The 14,246-nt window shown below is 53.0% G+C and overlaps 2 protein-coding genes across 2 annotated transcripts; one reads left to right on the top strand and one right to left on the bottom strand.

Moving 5' to 3' along the window:
- The first annotated feature begins 4,965 nt into the window (after nt 1–4,965).
- LOC113991732 (olfactory receptor 14J1-like) lies at nt 4,966–6,452 on the top strand. The gene has a single exon (XM_027728276.2). The coding sequence runs from the start codon at nt 5,379–5,381 to the stop codon at nt 6,450–6,452; it is 1,074 nt and encodes a 357-aa protein (XP_027584077.2). The 5' UTR covers nt 4,966–5,378.
- A 6,458-nt stretch (nt 6,453–12,910) lies between these two features.
- On the bottom strand, nt 12,911–13,912 carry LOC120324992 (olfactory receptor 14J1-like). The gene has a single exon (XM_039390006.1). It carries the CDS (start codon nt 13,910–13,912, stop codon nt 12,911–12,913), a length of 1,002 nt encoding a protein of 333 aa, XP_039245940.1.
- Nucleotides 13,913–14,246: the final 334 nt, after the last annotated feature.

Raw genomic sequence — 14,246 nt, 5'->3', positions numbered from 1 at the left:
TGACCATTTCCTCCCGGATATTGGGGGCTTCACTCAGCTCCCCATCACCAGCTTCCAGCCAAAGCCTGCCTGCCAGGTGTCCAAGGGGTCAGTTCTGCTGCCCCCTCCTTCCTTCCCCCACAATGGAAAACTCCCTCATTTTGGGTCCCTGTGCCCCAGATGGCTCCGACCACCACCTCACCCACCAGTCCCACAATCATGGAATGCTTTGGCTTGGGAGGGGCCTTAAAGAGCATCTCAGCACTCTCAGACTCAAGATTTCCTTCCTTCTCTCTCCTCCAACCCTCCCCTCTATGCATGTGAAGCCACTGCCCCTTGTCCTGTCACTCCAGGCCCTTGTCCAAAGTCTCTCTCCATCTTTCCTGTTGGCTCCTTTCAGGCACTGCAAGGCCACAATCAGGTCACCCCAAAACCTTCTCTTCTCCAGGCTGAACAATCCCAATTCTCTCAGCCTTTCCTCACAGCAGAGCTGCTCCATCCCTCTGATCCTCTTGCTGCTCCCCTCTGCACTCGCTCCAACAGGTCCATGTCCTTCCTGTGCTGGAGCCCAGAGCTGGAGGCAGCTCTGCAGGGGTGACAACATTACAGCCCTGTGTGTTCCAGCAAGGACACTGTGGAACCTCCTGGAGTAAAGGGGCCATTGTGACATTGTAGGGCCTTCTGGAGCCAAAGGAACCCTGGGACACTGTGGAATCTCATGGAATCAAGGGAGCATTGTGCCATGAAGGGCCTCATGGAACCAAGGTTGCCCTGAGACATTTTGGGACTTCATAGAATCAAGAGGCCATTGTGATACTGAGGAACCTCGGGGACTCAAAGGCCACTGTGACACTGCAGGGCCTCATGGAACCAAAGGAACCCTGGGACTTTTCAGACCCTCATGGAATCAAGGGACCACTGTGACACTGCAGAGCATCATGGAGAGAAAGGGACCCCGGGACACTGTGGACCTCAAGAAATCAAGGGCCCATATTGGCACTGTGGAATGTCATGGAATCAAGGAGATATTCTTACACTGCAGGGCATTATTGACCCTAAGTGACCATTGTGACACTCTGGAACCTGATGGAGTCAAGGGGACTTTGTGACATGCGGGGCTTCATGGAACCAAAGGAACCCTGAGACATTTCAGGACCTTGTGGAATCAAGGGACCATTGTCATCCTGCAGAGCCTTATAGAGCTAAATGGACCCTGGGACACTGTGGAACGATGGAATCAAGGGGCCACTGTGACACTGAAGAACCTCATTCAGCCAAAGGAACCCTGGGACAATGTGGAACCACATGGAATTACCAGGCCACTGTGACACTGCAGGGCCTCATGGAACCAAAGGATTCCTGGGACACTGTGGAATCTCATGGAACCAAGGGGCCACTGTGATATGTGGGGCCTCCTAGAACCAAAGGAGTCCTGAGACATTTTGCAAACCCATGGAATCAAGGGTCCATTATCACACTACAGAGCCTTACGAAGCCAAATGGACCCTGTGACTCTGTGGAACCTCATGGAATCCAGTGGCCATTCCCACACTGTAAAACCTCATGGATACTGTCAGGTTCCCATTAGTAAGAGACACCTCTGCCCAAATTCAGCTGCAAAGGAGACCATGTGCCAAAGTCAGCAGTCCAGCTTTGATTTAACAGTAAAGAGGAGGTAGAGACAGAGAAAGAAATGGAAAGAGAGAGAAGAAGGGGGTGGTGGGAAGCCAGTGAGAGAGAGACAGAGATGAAGTAAATGTATCACACCATGGAGATCCCTGAGGCTCCCACCGGTCCTTCTTCACCCTGCTCTGCTCGGTGGAGGGTCCTCAAGTTGTGCTTCTGGGCTATCACTTTTACACAGCCCAAGCCCCAGGTATTCAGGGGGGTAGATGCTGTTCCCACAGCTTGAGCTGGCACGTGGACAAGGACTTGCTTCCTTTCCCACAGCTTGCCATGGTGGGAGTTTTCCCAGTGTGCTTCCAGTCTGCAGGTGGGAATCTTTGTCTGGATGGGTTCCCCAGACCTGCCTTACCAGCCCTGGCTTCCTGTTGGGGCTGTCTGCTCTTTCCCACACTCTGCACAGTGCAATTCTGTCCTGGGGGCTACTTCCAAAGCTTCACCTCCCTTTAGGCCTTGGAATTAAAGGCCTTCCTGTTTGCCACCAGTGCTTGTGTGTTGTGGTGCCCTATGGGATTTTCCTGCTTTGACAGTGTTTTGAGACAGTTTAATGTGCCCTTCAAGTCCTTCCATGTGCACACACACACAGCTGTCTCACCAGTGTCTGGCCCTCCAAAGAACACCAGACCTGATGATTTGTAGCTCCCACTCCAGTGGTTGGCACTTGGACCTCCCTCCGTACCCAGAGCTCAGAGCTCCCTTGTCCCTGAAAGTTTAAAGAGATTGTGCCTCATTCTGCCAAGACAACCCTTGGAAAAAAGTGTCCCTCTGTGTTTCCTGGGATAAGAGCACGCTATTGTCACCTTCCAAAACCATGGAGAGGTCCCAGAGATCCCTCAGGAAGGAATTTGGGGCCTCAAGCACATGACCCATATATAGAGGCTGAGGACTCAGGGGTCAGTGGTGTGAAGATTGAGGACAGTAGAGGAGTAGCCTGAGAGGTCTGGAAGGGGGGTGTCAGAGCTGGTGGAGCTTTTCTTCCTGTCAGAAAACAGCCTAAGAAAGAACTGGTGCCACAAGGGCAGCTGGGGTGGCCTAGACTGGTGACAAGAAGTCAGAAAATTCCCCCCAAGGTCACTGTTGTGGTGCAATATGTCACAAAGAAGGAGTCTGGATGAGCCCAAGGCTTTGTGTGTGCAGGAAGAGCCAGGGAGGACGCAGAGATGTCAGTGCAGGAAGGTGCCAGCCAGGTGGGGCAGCCGGGGGGATGACGACAGCCTGCAGGGAAAGGGGCAGGGCATGGACACTGTAGGACAGCCTGGGCTGGAGAGGAGACAGGGATGGGGAGAAGCTGAAAGGCCCTGACAGAGCCACCTTCTGCAGGCCTTTGGCCATGGCTGCTGTCTATGACCCTGATGCCAGGAGGAGACAAGTGGCCCTTGCAGCCCTGGGGCCTCATGGCCTCCTTGTCCCTGCTCAGCAGCCTGGCAGGTGCCACCCCATGGGCCTGCCCTTGGCATTGCACATCCCACATCCCAGTGCCCAGGAAGAGCCCTGAGGAATGAGGCAGGGACAGGATCTGCCTTCCCAGGGGCTGGGGGTCAGGGCTTGATCCTTTGGCTTAAGAAAATAAGTCAAGGTTTATTCAGCATCAGAGCCACCTTTCCCTTGCTTGTCCACCCTTGTCATCACTGTCTGCACTTTTCTGCTCCAACTGGAACCTGGGGACACGGTCTCAGTTGTGTTCCTTTAATGACACTCATTAGCACTACAAGAATCTTTAGTGTTTCAATCTCATTTTGACTTCTTGAGAAGTTGTTTGAACTTCCTCTCAGGGACTGAGTCTCATGTAAACAATCTCAAAGTCCCCTGAGGGTCATGAAATGCCTGGGGCTGCTGCTGTGCTGCTGAGCTGGGCCGGGCTCCTGGCACACAGGGAGCTCCTGGCAAGCAAGAAGAGCTTCAAAGAGACAGCTCTGCTGGTGAGCAGCTCCTCTGCACAGCCCAGCAGGGCTGAGGGCACTGCCTGCAGCACCCAGGGCACAGGAGAGAAGGCAGAGAGATGAGAGGCAACCTGGGCTGGGAGGTGACTGAGCTCTGACTATTGGAGAAACCTTCCCAGGATTTAAATGAAGAATTCTCTGGCTGTAGGAAAGTTCAGCTTGCCTTCCTGGAGGGATCTCCTAAAGCTGGCACATCCCACAGCTTCCAGGATCTTTCAGCAGGACTCTCCCAGTTGCTGCAGTGCAGGGGAAGTGGCCATATGGCAGAGCAGGGCAGGAGTTGCAGGCAGCAAGGGCAGAGAGGAGAAGTGAGCAGGAGGTTCAAGGGATCCTGGGGTGGGAGGACAGGGCAGAGCTGCTCAGGGCAGGAACCTTGACAGCCCTTTGCCACGGTCAGGCTGTGGCTGCAGAGCAGTGCAGGTGAGTTCCTGCAAGTGCCTCTCCCAGCTGCCAAATGGCAGCAGTGGCAGGAGCTGTCAGGATGGCTCTGCTGGATTTGCTGGGGTGCAGCAGGAGAAGCTGCTGCAGAGCAGGACTTGCTGCTGCCCCCTCAGAGGCCCAGGGCCAGAAGGTTCCCTGTGCCAGGGCTGGCTGTGGGGTGGGAAGGTGGGGGTGCAGCCAGGGGTGCCCAGGGCTGTGGGGCAGAGCAGGGTCCTGCCCCCAGGGCTCTGTGTGCTGGGGCAGGGACTCTGCTGCCTGCCAGGGTCAGCTCTCAGCCCGGCCAAGGAGCTGCCATGGGGCTGGGGGAGAAGGGCTGTGGGGAAGGAACAACTCCTGGGAGGGCAGAGCAGGGCAGAGTCCTTCTGATCTCCAAAGTGTGCTGCAGGGATGAGGGCTGGTCACAGCTCCAGATCAAAGCTGGAAATTTCCCAGAAGGTATTTGCAAGAGGCACAGACAGACAGGGGGTACCTTAAAGAGAATGAACCAGTTCTTTCAGTGTTATACTCTGGATTGTCTGGGTGCTGACTGTGACAGAGAAATCAATCTCTGAGCACAGGAGGAGACACTTGAACTTGAACTCTGTTAAGATTAGAGGGGATTGAACCTGAGAGTATCAGACATCGAAACTGTCTTACAATCAGCATCAGTGTCACTTTTCCAGCCTCCTCAGGGTTGTTCTGACATTGCCATCAGAGCCTGCCCAGCCAGAGATGCCCCTGAGCAGTGCCCTGTGCTGCTGGGAGGGCTCTGCAGGGCAGAGCTGAGCCCCCAGGGCTGGGATGGGCTCTGGCAGTACTGCCAGGGCCCAGCCCTGTGCCCAGGGAAGCAGCTGCTGGCAGGGACAGCTCCAGGCAGCAGAGCCCTGGGCAGGGAGTGGGGGGCAAGTGCCCCCAAGGCCTGGGGGAGGGGGTGTTCAGGCAGCTCTGGGGGCCCTTCCCTACAGCTCTGCTGGGCACTGTGTGCTGGGCAAGGAGCTGCCTCTGCCTGGAGAACATCTCCCCTGCGGGACCCTGCCCTCTCTGCTAGGCCTGCGCTTCTGGGTTTGGTGCTTCCCCCAGCAAGGCCCAGCTCTGCCTGGACAGGATCCTGGGCAGTGCTGAGCCTTCCCTTGGGGTGGGCACTCTCCTGTCCCAGCTCTTGGCTTCTCAGCAGGAGGGCTCCTGTCCTGCTCTGTCCAGCACAACTACAGTGCTGGCCTGGAAACACGTTGAACTACTTGGCAACACATGGCAAGAGCTCCTGCCACACACAGCCCTCTGCCAGCACGTAGAGAAAAAATTGAGAAAAAAAAAAAAATTTCTCTGCCAGAGAGAAAAAATTGATTTAATCCTTAAATGAATTGTATTGAAATCTGGAGTGATATTGTCAGAGGTGTCTGTCTAAACTTTACCCTGTGGCTTCCTTTTCTGAGCAGACCCTGTGCTAAGAAGCAGCAAATGCCCAACAGCAGCTCCATGGCCCAGTTCCTCCTCCTGGCATTTGCAGACAGGCGGGAGCTGCAGCTCCTGCACTTCTGGCTCTTCCTGGCCATCTCCCTGGCTGCCCTCCTGGCCAACGGCCTCATCCTCAGCGCCGTAGCCTGTGACCACCACCTGCACACCCCCATGGGCTTCTTCCTGCTCAACCTCTCCCTCACAGACCTGGGCTGCATCTGCACCACTGTCCCCAAAGCCATGCACAATTCCCTCCATAACACCACAACCATCTCCTACATGGGATGTGCTGCACAGGTCTTTCTGCTTGTCTTCTTTCTTGGAACAGAGTTTTCCCTCCTCACCATCATGTGCTACGACCGCTACGTTGCCATCTGCAAACCCCTGCACTACGGGACCCTCCTGGGCAGCAGAGCTTGTGCCCACATGGCAGCAGCTGCCTGGGCCGCTGGGTTTCTCAGTGGTCTATTACACACAGCCAGTACATTTTCCCTGCCCCTGTGCCAGGGCAATGCCCTGGGCCAGTTCTTCTGTGAAATCCCACACATCCTCAAGCTCTCCTGCTCACACTCAGGCTACCTCAGAGAAATTGGGCTCATTGTGGTTAGTGCCTGTTTAATATTTGGGTGTTTTGTTTTCATTGTTTTCTCCTATGTGCAGATTTTCAGGGCTGTGCTGAGGATCCCCTCTCAGCAGGGACGGCACAAAGCCTTTTCCACGTGCCTCCCTCACCTGACCGTGGTCTCTCTGTTTAGCAGCACCTTATTCTTTGCCTACCTGAAGCCCCCCTCCATCTCCTCACCATCCCTGGATCTGGCCCTGTCAGTTCTGTACTCAGTGGTGCCTCCAGCACTGAACCCCCTCATCTACAGCCTGAGGAACCAGGAGGTCAAGGATGCCTTGAGGAAACTGATAAGTGGGTGTTTTTCGGAAGCAATGAACTCTCCTTCTTCTGCATGTTATGGACCTCATTAAAGGCCAATCCTGTTATGGACTTCATTAAAGGCCCACCATACCTTCTCTCTTTTTTACTTCTGATAGGAGTGTTATTTTTGTGAGAATTTGTTCACATTAAAAAATCTTTATATCTGTAATTATATCAATAAGTATATATATAAAAATATCTTTTTATATATAAACACCATTTTCAATTCAGTGTTTGCCTTTCTAGCCTGGCCCACAGGCTGTACAAATTGGGAATTGTACTCACTGTGTGCTTAAACCAAATAAAGAACTCTGCCTTGACTTGTTTGCCTGACATCTTTCCTCTCTGACTTCTCTGCAGCTGCAGGGTCGGTGCCTCTGGTCAGAGCTGGGCCAGAAAAGAGTCCCAGCAGAGCAGCACTGCCAGGGAGCAGCAGCCCTTCTCCTGCCTGGCCTCCTCTCCCTTCCCTTCCACACTGTCCTGCAGAGCCCTGTGTTGGTGGAGGCCTCAGTGCTCTGACAGTCGGTCCCAGTCCTGCTGCAGGACTGTCCAGGGACTGCAGGCAGGGACAGCCACGGGCACTGCTGGCACAGAGCTGACCTCTGCAGCAGCACTGCCATCCTGCAGGGGCATCTCCTCAGGCCAGGGCCTCAAAGCTTCCATCTGCTTTCCACTTTGCTCTCCAGGATGTGCCCAACACAACGCCCTGCAGAGGAAACCAGCAGTGACCAGCACAAGGGGGGGAGTGCTCAGGGTGGGGGCACCCAGCAGTGCCCTGGCACAGCCAGCGCCGCTCCCAGCACTGGCCTCTCACCCCAGGCCATTGGGCTTGTTCTTCCCTCCAAGGAGGGACAGCAAATGACCAGCTCAGGAGTCCATGTTTGCACTGCATGGACAAGACATGCCCATGTGTCACGGCTTGGGGCTGGGGGGTGGAAGGCTTAGACAAAGTTGATGGCAGAAGCCGTCTCGTTGAGCTACGAGGTGCACAAAGGACCCCCTTGCTTTCTAAATTCCTTCTCAGAGAGGAGCCTGGCTGTGGCTGGATCCAATCTCAGGCTCAGAGTTTGGTTTCAACCGAAGGAATTATAGAGGTGTGATTCAATCACTTTGTCCTGCAGGTTTTAGTGATGGCAAATCAGAAATATTTCTATAAAATGAATTGTTTATTGTGACAAATGAACAGAAAATTGATCACACAATTGAATAGATGAAAGACCTTAAAGAGAATTATTTCCTGCACAGTATTAAAGCAAAAACCTCCTAGTACTAGAGTGTACAATAGGACAGTGCAGTCTATCAAAGTCATTCTATTAAAGTATAAGATCAAAGCCAGCAAAAAGAAACAATCCTGAAGCAGACATTGAGGTAACTCACCCCACAATGACAGGGGGTAGTTCTCTCTCTTTCACTTAACCCCTGGGGAGTGATCATGAAGAACTGTCCCTGCTTCATGGCAGAAGCTCCACACACTTCAAAGAAGTCTGTGGAAGAATCTGCCCCATGACAGTTGGATGGGACTTTTATAGTTATCAAGGGTTTGACTGCCACATGTATTTCAAGGCCAGGGAGCAGCTCATCTGTCAAATCCTGCTTCAGAAAGCAGGATGTGTGTTTGAAGTTTCAGGAACCATTTAAGGTTTAGCATAATTAAACATTAAAATCATCACCTTGACACCAGCAGGAACTCACTACAGAGAGCTTGCATTGTTTGCATTCTGACCATTTTTTAGGTATTATCAGAGCAGAGCATCCTGCCAGAAATGACCCCTTGATTCCATGAGGTTGCAAAAACTCTCAGGGTTCATTTGGTTCCATGAGGTCCCTCAGTGTCACAATGGAGCCTTGGTTCCATGAGGTTCTGGAGTGTCACAATGGCCCTGATGATTTGAGTTTCCACTATCTCTCCAGGATTCCTTTGGTTCCTTGAGGCCCCTCACTGTCACAATGGCTCCTTGATTCCAGGATGTTCCAATATATCCCAGGGTTCCCTTGGCTCCAAGAGGCTCCCCAGTGTCCCACCGGCCCCTGGATTCCAGCAGGCCCTGCATTGTCCCAATGGCCACTCGGTTCCACGAGCCACAGCGGCTGCCGCCGGCGTCTGTGCCCGGAGCCGCCGCTCCCACGGGGCTGCCGCACTCACCGCCGGGGTTGCCGCTCGCGCAGCCGCCGCTCTGCCCCGGCTGCACCGGGACCCGGCACCGCCTCGGGCCTGCGCTGCCGCCTCAGCGGCCACAGGGACACAGGGATGGGGGACCTTTGCTCTGACACTGATGGGGCCTGCCTTTGTTCTGCTGGGCTCTGGGCTTTAGGGAAATTGCTGTTCATTGTCATGGTCCACTGGAACACCTCCTGAACTCCAAAGGTTTCCTAATCCAGGGGCAGGGGTTTCTATGGCATCGGAGGTGCCGCCCCTCGGGACACATTGTCAATAAACCATCCAGCTGACTTGGATGGGTGTAAGAGCTGGGGAACACAGGATAAGGAGTCATCCCCTGAAAACCTTGGAACATTCCCTACCTGAATCACAGCCCAAATGGAACAGTTTGGATCCAATTCCCAAATATTTTGGAAACTCCAGTCATTCCTGACACCAGGATGGAAATTCAGCAGATAACTAAAGCCAGTCACCTTGGGAGCCCACACCCAGCGGGGCTGAGGGAGGCCCTGGCAGCTCCCCAGCACCTCCCTCTCAGTGGGACACCTCTGGCAGCCTCTCCCAGCTCAGGAACCCTCCAGTTTCCAACACTCCAAAGACCCTCGCTGATGCCCAGGACAATTCTGATCCCCCTCAACAAACACTCCTCCAGCTGTGACCCTTGTCTGTTGGCAAACACAAAGGGATTTGGGGGAGTGTTTCCCTGACAACAAGGAGAATTTGGGAGAGGGACCTTTGCACACCCAGCTCTTGATGTGTCCACACATCTCTGCCTGGGTGTGGGTGTGAATTGACTGTGGTGGGAATGTTGTTATTGGGAATCTATAATTCAGTCACTGTTAAAATTGTAGCACATGCTATTGAATCACCTGATAACTGTCAAACTGGTCAATAATTAAATGCTAGTAATCTCTTTTGCCCCCTTATATTTGTGTCCAAATCCTTTGCATCCTGATCCTCTTGCATCCCAAGGTTCTGTGTAAATCATTCTCTTTCATCAAAAAATATATTTTTCATGACTTCCACTTTAAAATCTTCCTCCTTAGCTAAACTACAAAACAACTCTAATTAGTTGTTGATGTCTTGAAGACAATTAAAGAAAGAAAAATAATTTGTTTTTCAGTGTTTTAATGGGTCCCACAGTGTGTTTGGAGCTGCAGCAGCTGTCAGTCCAAGATGGGCCATGTCAGAACTGGTGAGATTGGGGAGTGAGGAGCAAAATTGATCATACAGGGTCAGTGTGGATCTCCTGAGGAGACACTCAGCATCAAGATCACTTGGAGAACACCTCTGTCACCTCTTCTCTGAACTAAAAAATATCCATCCTTGAATTAAAACAAAAAAAGTACAAACTTGGAAGACTTGTTTTGAAATTGCCTTGAAGACAATTAAAGGAAGACAAAGAGATCCTGAGGGATTTCTGCATTTTAATGAGCCCCACGGTGTGTTTGCAGCCCAGCCCATGGTCCTGAGGTGCTGAGAGAAGATTGAAGCAGCTGCTGAAGAAGTCAGAAGCCAAAGTCCAAGTGCCTTGAAGCATTGCTGGGCCCCACTGAGGGCAGGCACTGCCAAAGCCTCCCCAGGGACTCCTTGGAGCAGCTCCTTGGAGGCCAGGAGTGCAGGCAGACAAAGGCTCTGGGCAGGCCCCTGCAATGCTGAGCAAAGCCTGCCTTGGTTTTGTGGAGCACAAAGGCCAAGGCCTGAGCCCCAGGCCCTGGCCCAGCAGATCCTGTCCCTCCCGGCTGGCTCAGGGCTGTTTGGGGGGCACTGGGATGGGAGGGGGAGGAACAACCAAGGCCAAAACTGGGCAACCCCTGCCAGGCTCCTGAGGGAGGGGCGAGGCAGAACCCAAGGGCAGAACCTGCCAGGAAAGTTGGTTGTGGTGGCCTGAGTGGCAGAGGCAGCTGCCAGAGGCAAGGGGACAAAGGCCTGGGTGCCTTTGGGCCTTGCAGCCCTGCCAGAGCCCTTGGCCATCTCTCCTGCAGGCTGTCCTGCCCTGGCCCTGCTGCTGCTCTGGCCTTGCAGGCTGCACACACCCCTCCTGCTTTCCCACCCCCTCCCAGCAGCATTTCCAGACCCTCCCTGATGGCTCTGCACCAGCTCTGGCTGTTGCCATGTGCACTTGGCCTTCTGAACTTGGATCCTGAGCCCCTGTGCCACAGGACATCCCTGCCAGAGCCCAGGCCCTTCTCCTGGGGGTCACTGCAGAGCTGAGCAGATCCAGGTCACCTCCCATTCCTCTGCCAACCCCCTGGGCCTGCTCTGGGCTCTCCAGGTCCTTGCCCTGCTCCCAAGGGCTGTGGGGGTGCTGAATGGTCAGGGCTTGGGGTTTAGAGCTGAGGGTGGGGATTAGGCAGAACTTTGGGAGGTTTGTTGTTCTGCTGGCAGTGTCTGGTTCATGATTAGGGGAAGAGCTTTTTGGGTTGGGTTAGGATTAAAGCTTGGTTTTTCATACTGGCAATAGAGGTTTGGGAATGGGGTGGGCATTAGAGGACAAATAAGAGTCTGGAGTTCTGGGTTTGGGCTTCTTCTGGCTTGGAATTAGAGCAGTGGATTCCTTTCAATGGGAGGAGCAGCACTTTTGGGTGGTGTTGGGGCTTGAGGTTACAAAGTGCATAAAGGTCAATCAGGAGTGTTTGTAGTCAGTGTTTCAGCACCCTCAGCATTCCCTGAACCTGTTTTTACCTCATCAAAATCTTTCCTCTCTCTTGGTCAAGCCCCTCTTTCCTTCCCCAGTTATCTTCTCCTTTTGTCCCAGTTCCTCCCAACCTCCTCAGAACTTTCATCAGGATGGGCTCAGCTTTGTGATGATGCTGTGCAACCTCATGGAATCAAGGAGCCACTGTGAAACTGCAGAACCTCATGGAATTATGGGGCCATTGTGACACTGGGGAAAGCCATGGAATCAAGAGGCCACTGGGATGCTCCAGGGCCCCATGGAGCCAAAGGAACCCAGGGACAGTGGGCAACCTCCTGAAATAAAGGGGCCATTGTGACACTGCAGAAACCCATGGAATCAGGAGGCCATTGTGGCACTGCAGGGGCTCTTGGAAACAAAGAAACCCTGGACCACAGTGGAATTTCATGGAATCAAGAGGTCATTGTGACACTGGGGAGCCTCATGGAACAAAAGGAATCCAGGGACTTCTTCTCCATACCAGTGTTGGGAAAAGACCTCAGCCTTGAGGAAGTGCCTGGAGGGGAACCCCTTTGCTGCTGGAACTGCTGTTGTGGAGCCCAGCCCTGTCCCAGCAGTGCCCAGGGCCTGTCCCTGCCTGTGCTCACAGGCCTGACCCACAGCAGGACAGTGACTGAGCTGCCAGAGCACTCAGGCCTTGGGCACGGACAGGAAAGGAGAGGGTGGGAGTGCAAAGAGAGCAGCTCTGAACAGACCCAGTGCTGGGGCTCCCTGGCAGTGCTGGGACTCTTTTCCCCTCCACATCTGCAAACATGGAAATGCCCTCCAGCTTCAAGAGAGGTCTTGGAGGAAGGATCAGGAAAAAAGAATTTATGTCATTTCTTACACTCAGAGATTGTGATTCCTCATGTACAAACTAAAACAGGGAGGATGTTCGACAAATACCTTGTTGCACGAACTTTTATTTTGTTTAAATGCACACAAAGCATGATTTTTGATTTCTATATTTTGTGGGTGAAAAAGAAGAGGTAGAGAGTGAATTATATGGGATGAAGATTAAAATTTCAGTGTTAATGACAGGAATAGAGGGAAAAGACAGAGAAGCCCTCCACCCCAAACACTATCAAAAGCTTTAGAAGGCAGGCTGGGCCCCAAATGTGTTACACAATGAGTGTTCTGCAGAAGAAAAGAGGCAGTTTATTGCTTCTTAAAAAAACATCCAGTCATCATTTTCCTTATGGCATCCTTGAGCTCCTGGTTCCTCAGGCTGTAGATGAAGGGGTTCAGTGCTGGAGGCACCACCGAGTACAGAACTGACACCACCAGGTCCGGAGATGGGGAGGAAATGGAGGGGGGCTTGAGGTTGGAAAATGCTGTAGCGCTGACAAACAGGGAGACCACGGCCAGGTGAGGGAGGCACGTGGAAAAGGCTTTGTGCCGTCCCTGCTGAGAGGGGATCCTCAGCACAGCCCTGAAGATCTGCACATAGGAGAAAACAATGAAAATGAAACAGCCAAGTGATAAACTGGCACTAATCACAGTGAGCCCAATTTCCCTGAGTGAGAGCAGGAGAGCTGGTTTCTATATTTTGTGGGACAAAAAAAAGAGGCAGAGTGTGAATTATATATGGGATGAAGAATAAAATTTCAGTGTTAATGACATGAACAGAGGGAAAAAACAGTAAAGCCCCCTACCCCTACCACTCAAAAGCTTTAGAAGGTAGGCTGGGCCCAAAATGTATTCCACAATGAGTGTTCTGCAGAAGAAAAGGTGAAGTTTATTGCTCCTGAAAAACATCCAGTCATAATTTTCCTTATGGCATCCTTGAGCTCCTGGTTCCTGAGGCTGTAGATGAGGGGGTTCAGTGCTGGAGGCACCACCGAGTACAGAACTGACACAATCAGATCTAGGGATGGGGAGGAGATGGAGGGGGGCTTGAGGTAGGCAAATGTGGCAGTGCTGAGGAACACGGAGACCACGGTGAGGTGAGGGAGGCACGTGGAAAAGGCTTTGTGCCGTCCCTGCTGAGAGGGGATCCTCAGCACAGCCCTGAAGATCTGCACATAGGAGAAAACAATGAAAACAAAACAAGCAAGTGATGAGATGGCAGTAGCCAGAAGAAGGTCAATTTCCTTGCGGTAGCCTGAGTGTGAGCAGGAGAGCTTGAGGATGTGTGGGAGTTCACAGAAGAACTGGCCCAGGGCATTGCCCTGGCACAGGGGCAGGGAAAATGTATTGGCTGTGTGCAGAAGAGCACTGAGAAACCCAGTGGCCCAGGCAGCTGCTGCCATGTGGGCACAAGCTCTGCTGCCCAGGAGGGTCCCGTAGTGCAGGGGTTTGCAGATGGCAACGTAGCGGTCGTAGCACATGATGGTGAGGAGGGAAAACTCTGTTGACATGAAAAAGGCAAAGAAAAAGAGCTGTGCAGCACATCCCATGTAGGAGATGGTCCTTCTGTCCCAGAGGGAATTGTGCATGGCTTTGGGGACAGTGGTGCAGATGCAGCCCAGGTCTGTGAGGGAGAGGTTGAGCAGGAAGAAGCCCATGGGGGTGTGCAGGAGGTGGTCACAGGCTACGGCGCTGAGGATGAGGCCGTTGGCCAGGAGGGCAGCCAGGGAGATGGCCAGGAAGAGCCAGAAGTGCAGGAGCTGCAGCTCCCTGCTGTCTGCGAATGCCAGGAGGAGGAACTGGGTGGGGGAGCTGCTGTTGCACATTTGTTCCTTCCCCAGGGTATTTTGATCTGTTGAGGAGGAAATGTCAGTGCTGAGTTAGACCAGGCTTCTGCAGCCAAACATTACACGTCTCACAGCCACCCCACTCTCAGGCTCTCTCTCCTCACTCAGACCTCCCTGTAGCTCCCTCCCCTGAGCTCTGGGTTTTGCTGCTTGAGGGGACCATGTTAAGCAGTAACTCTGTGATGGGCTCTTATGGACTCCTTGCTCTGCTGGGAGAGGGAACTTGGAATGCAGGGTGATCTCAAATTAAAGGTACTCGTGATACATCCAAGAGCTTCTCAGCTTTGCTGTTTGCAATTTGCCCAAATGAGGA

Source organism: Pipra filicauda, unplaced genomic scaffold, assembly GCF_003945595.2.
Source record: "Pipra filicauda isolate LSUMZ 115617 unplaced genomic scaffold, ASM394559v2 scaffold792_size85764_pilon, whole genome shotgun sequence".
NCBI classification, from domain to species: Eukaryota; Metazoa; Chordata; class Aves; order Passeriformes; family Pipridae; genus Pipra; species Pipra filicauda.
Note: the sequence above shows the minus strand (reverse complement) of the source record. Positions and strands in the feature narration are given on the sequence as shown.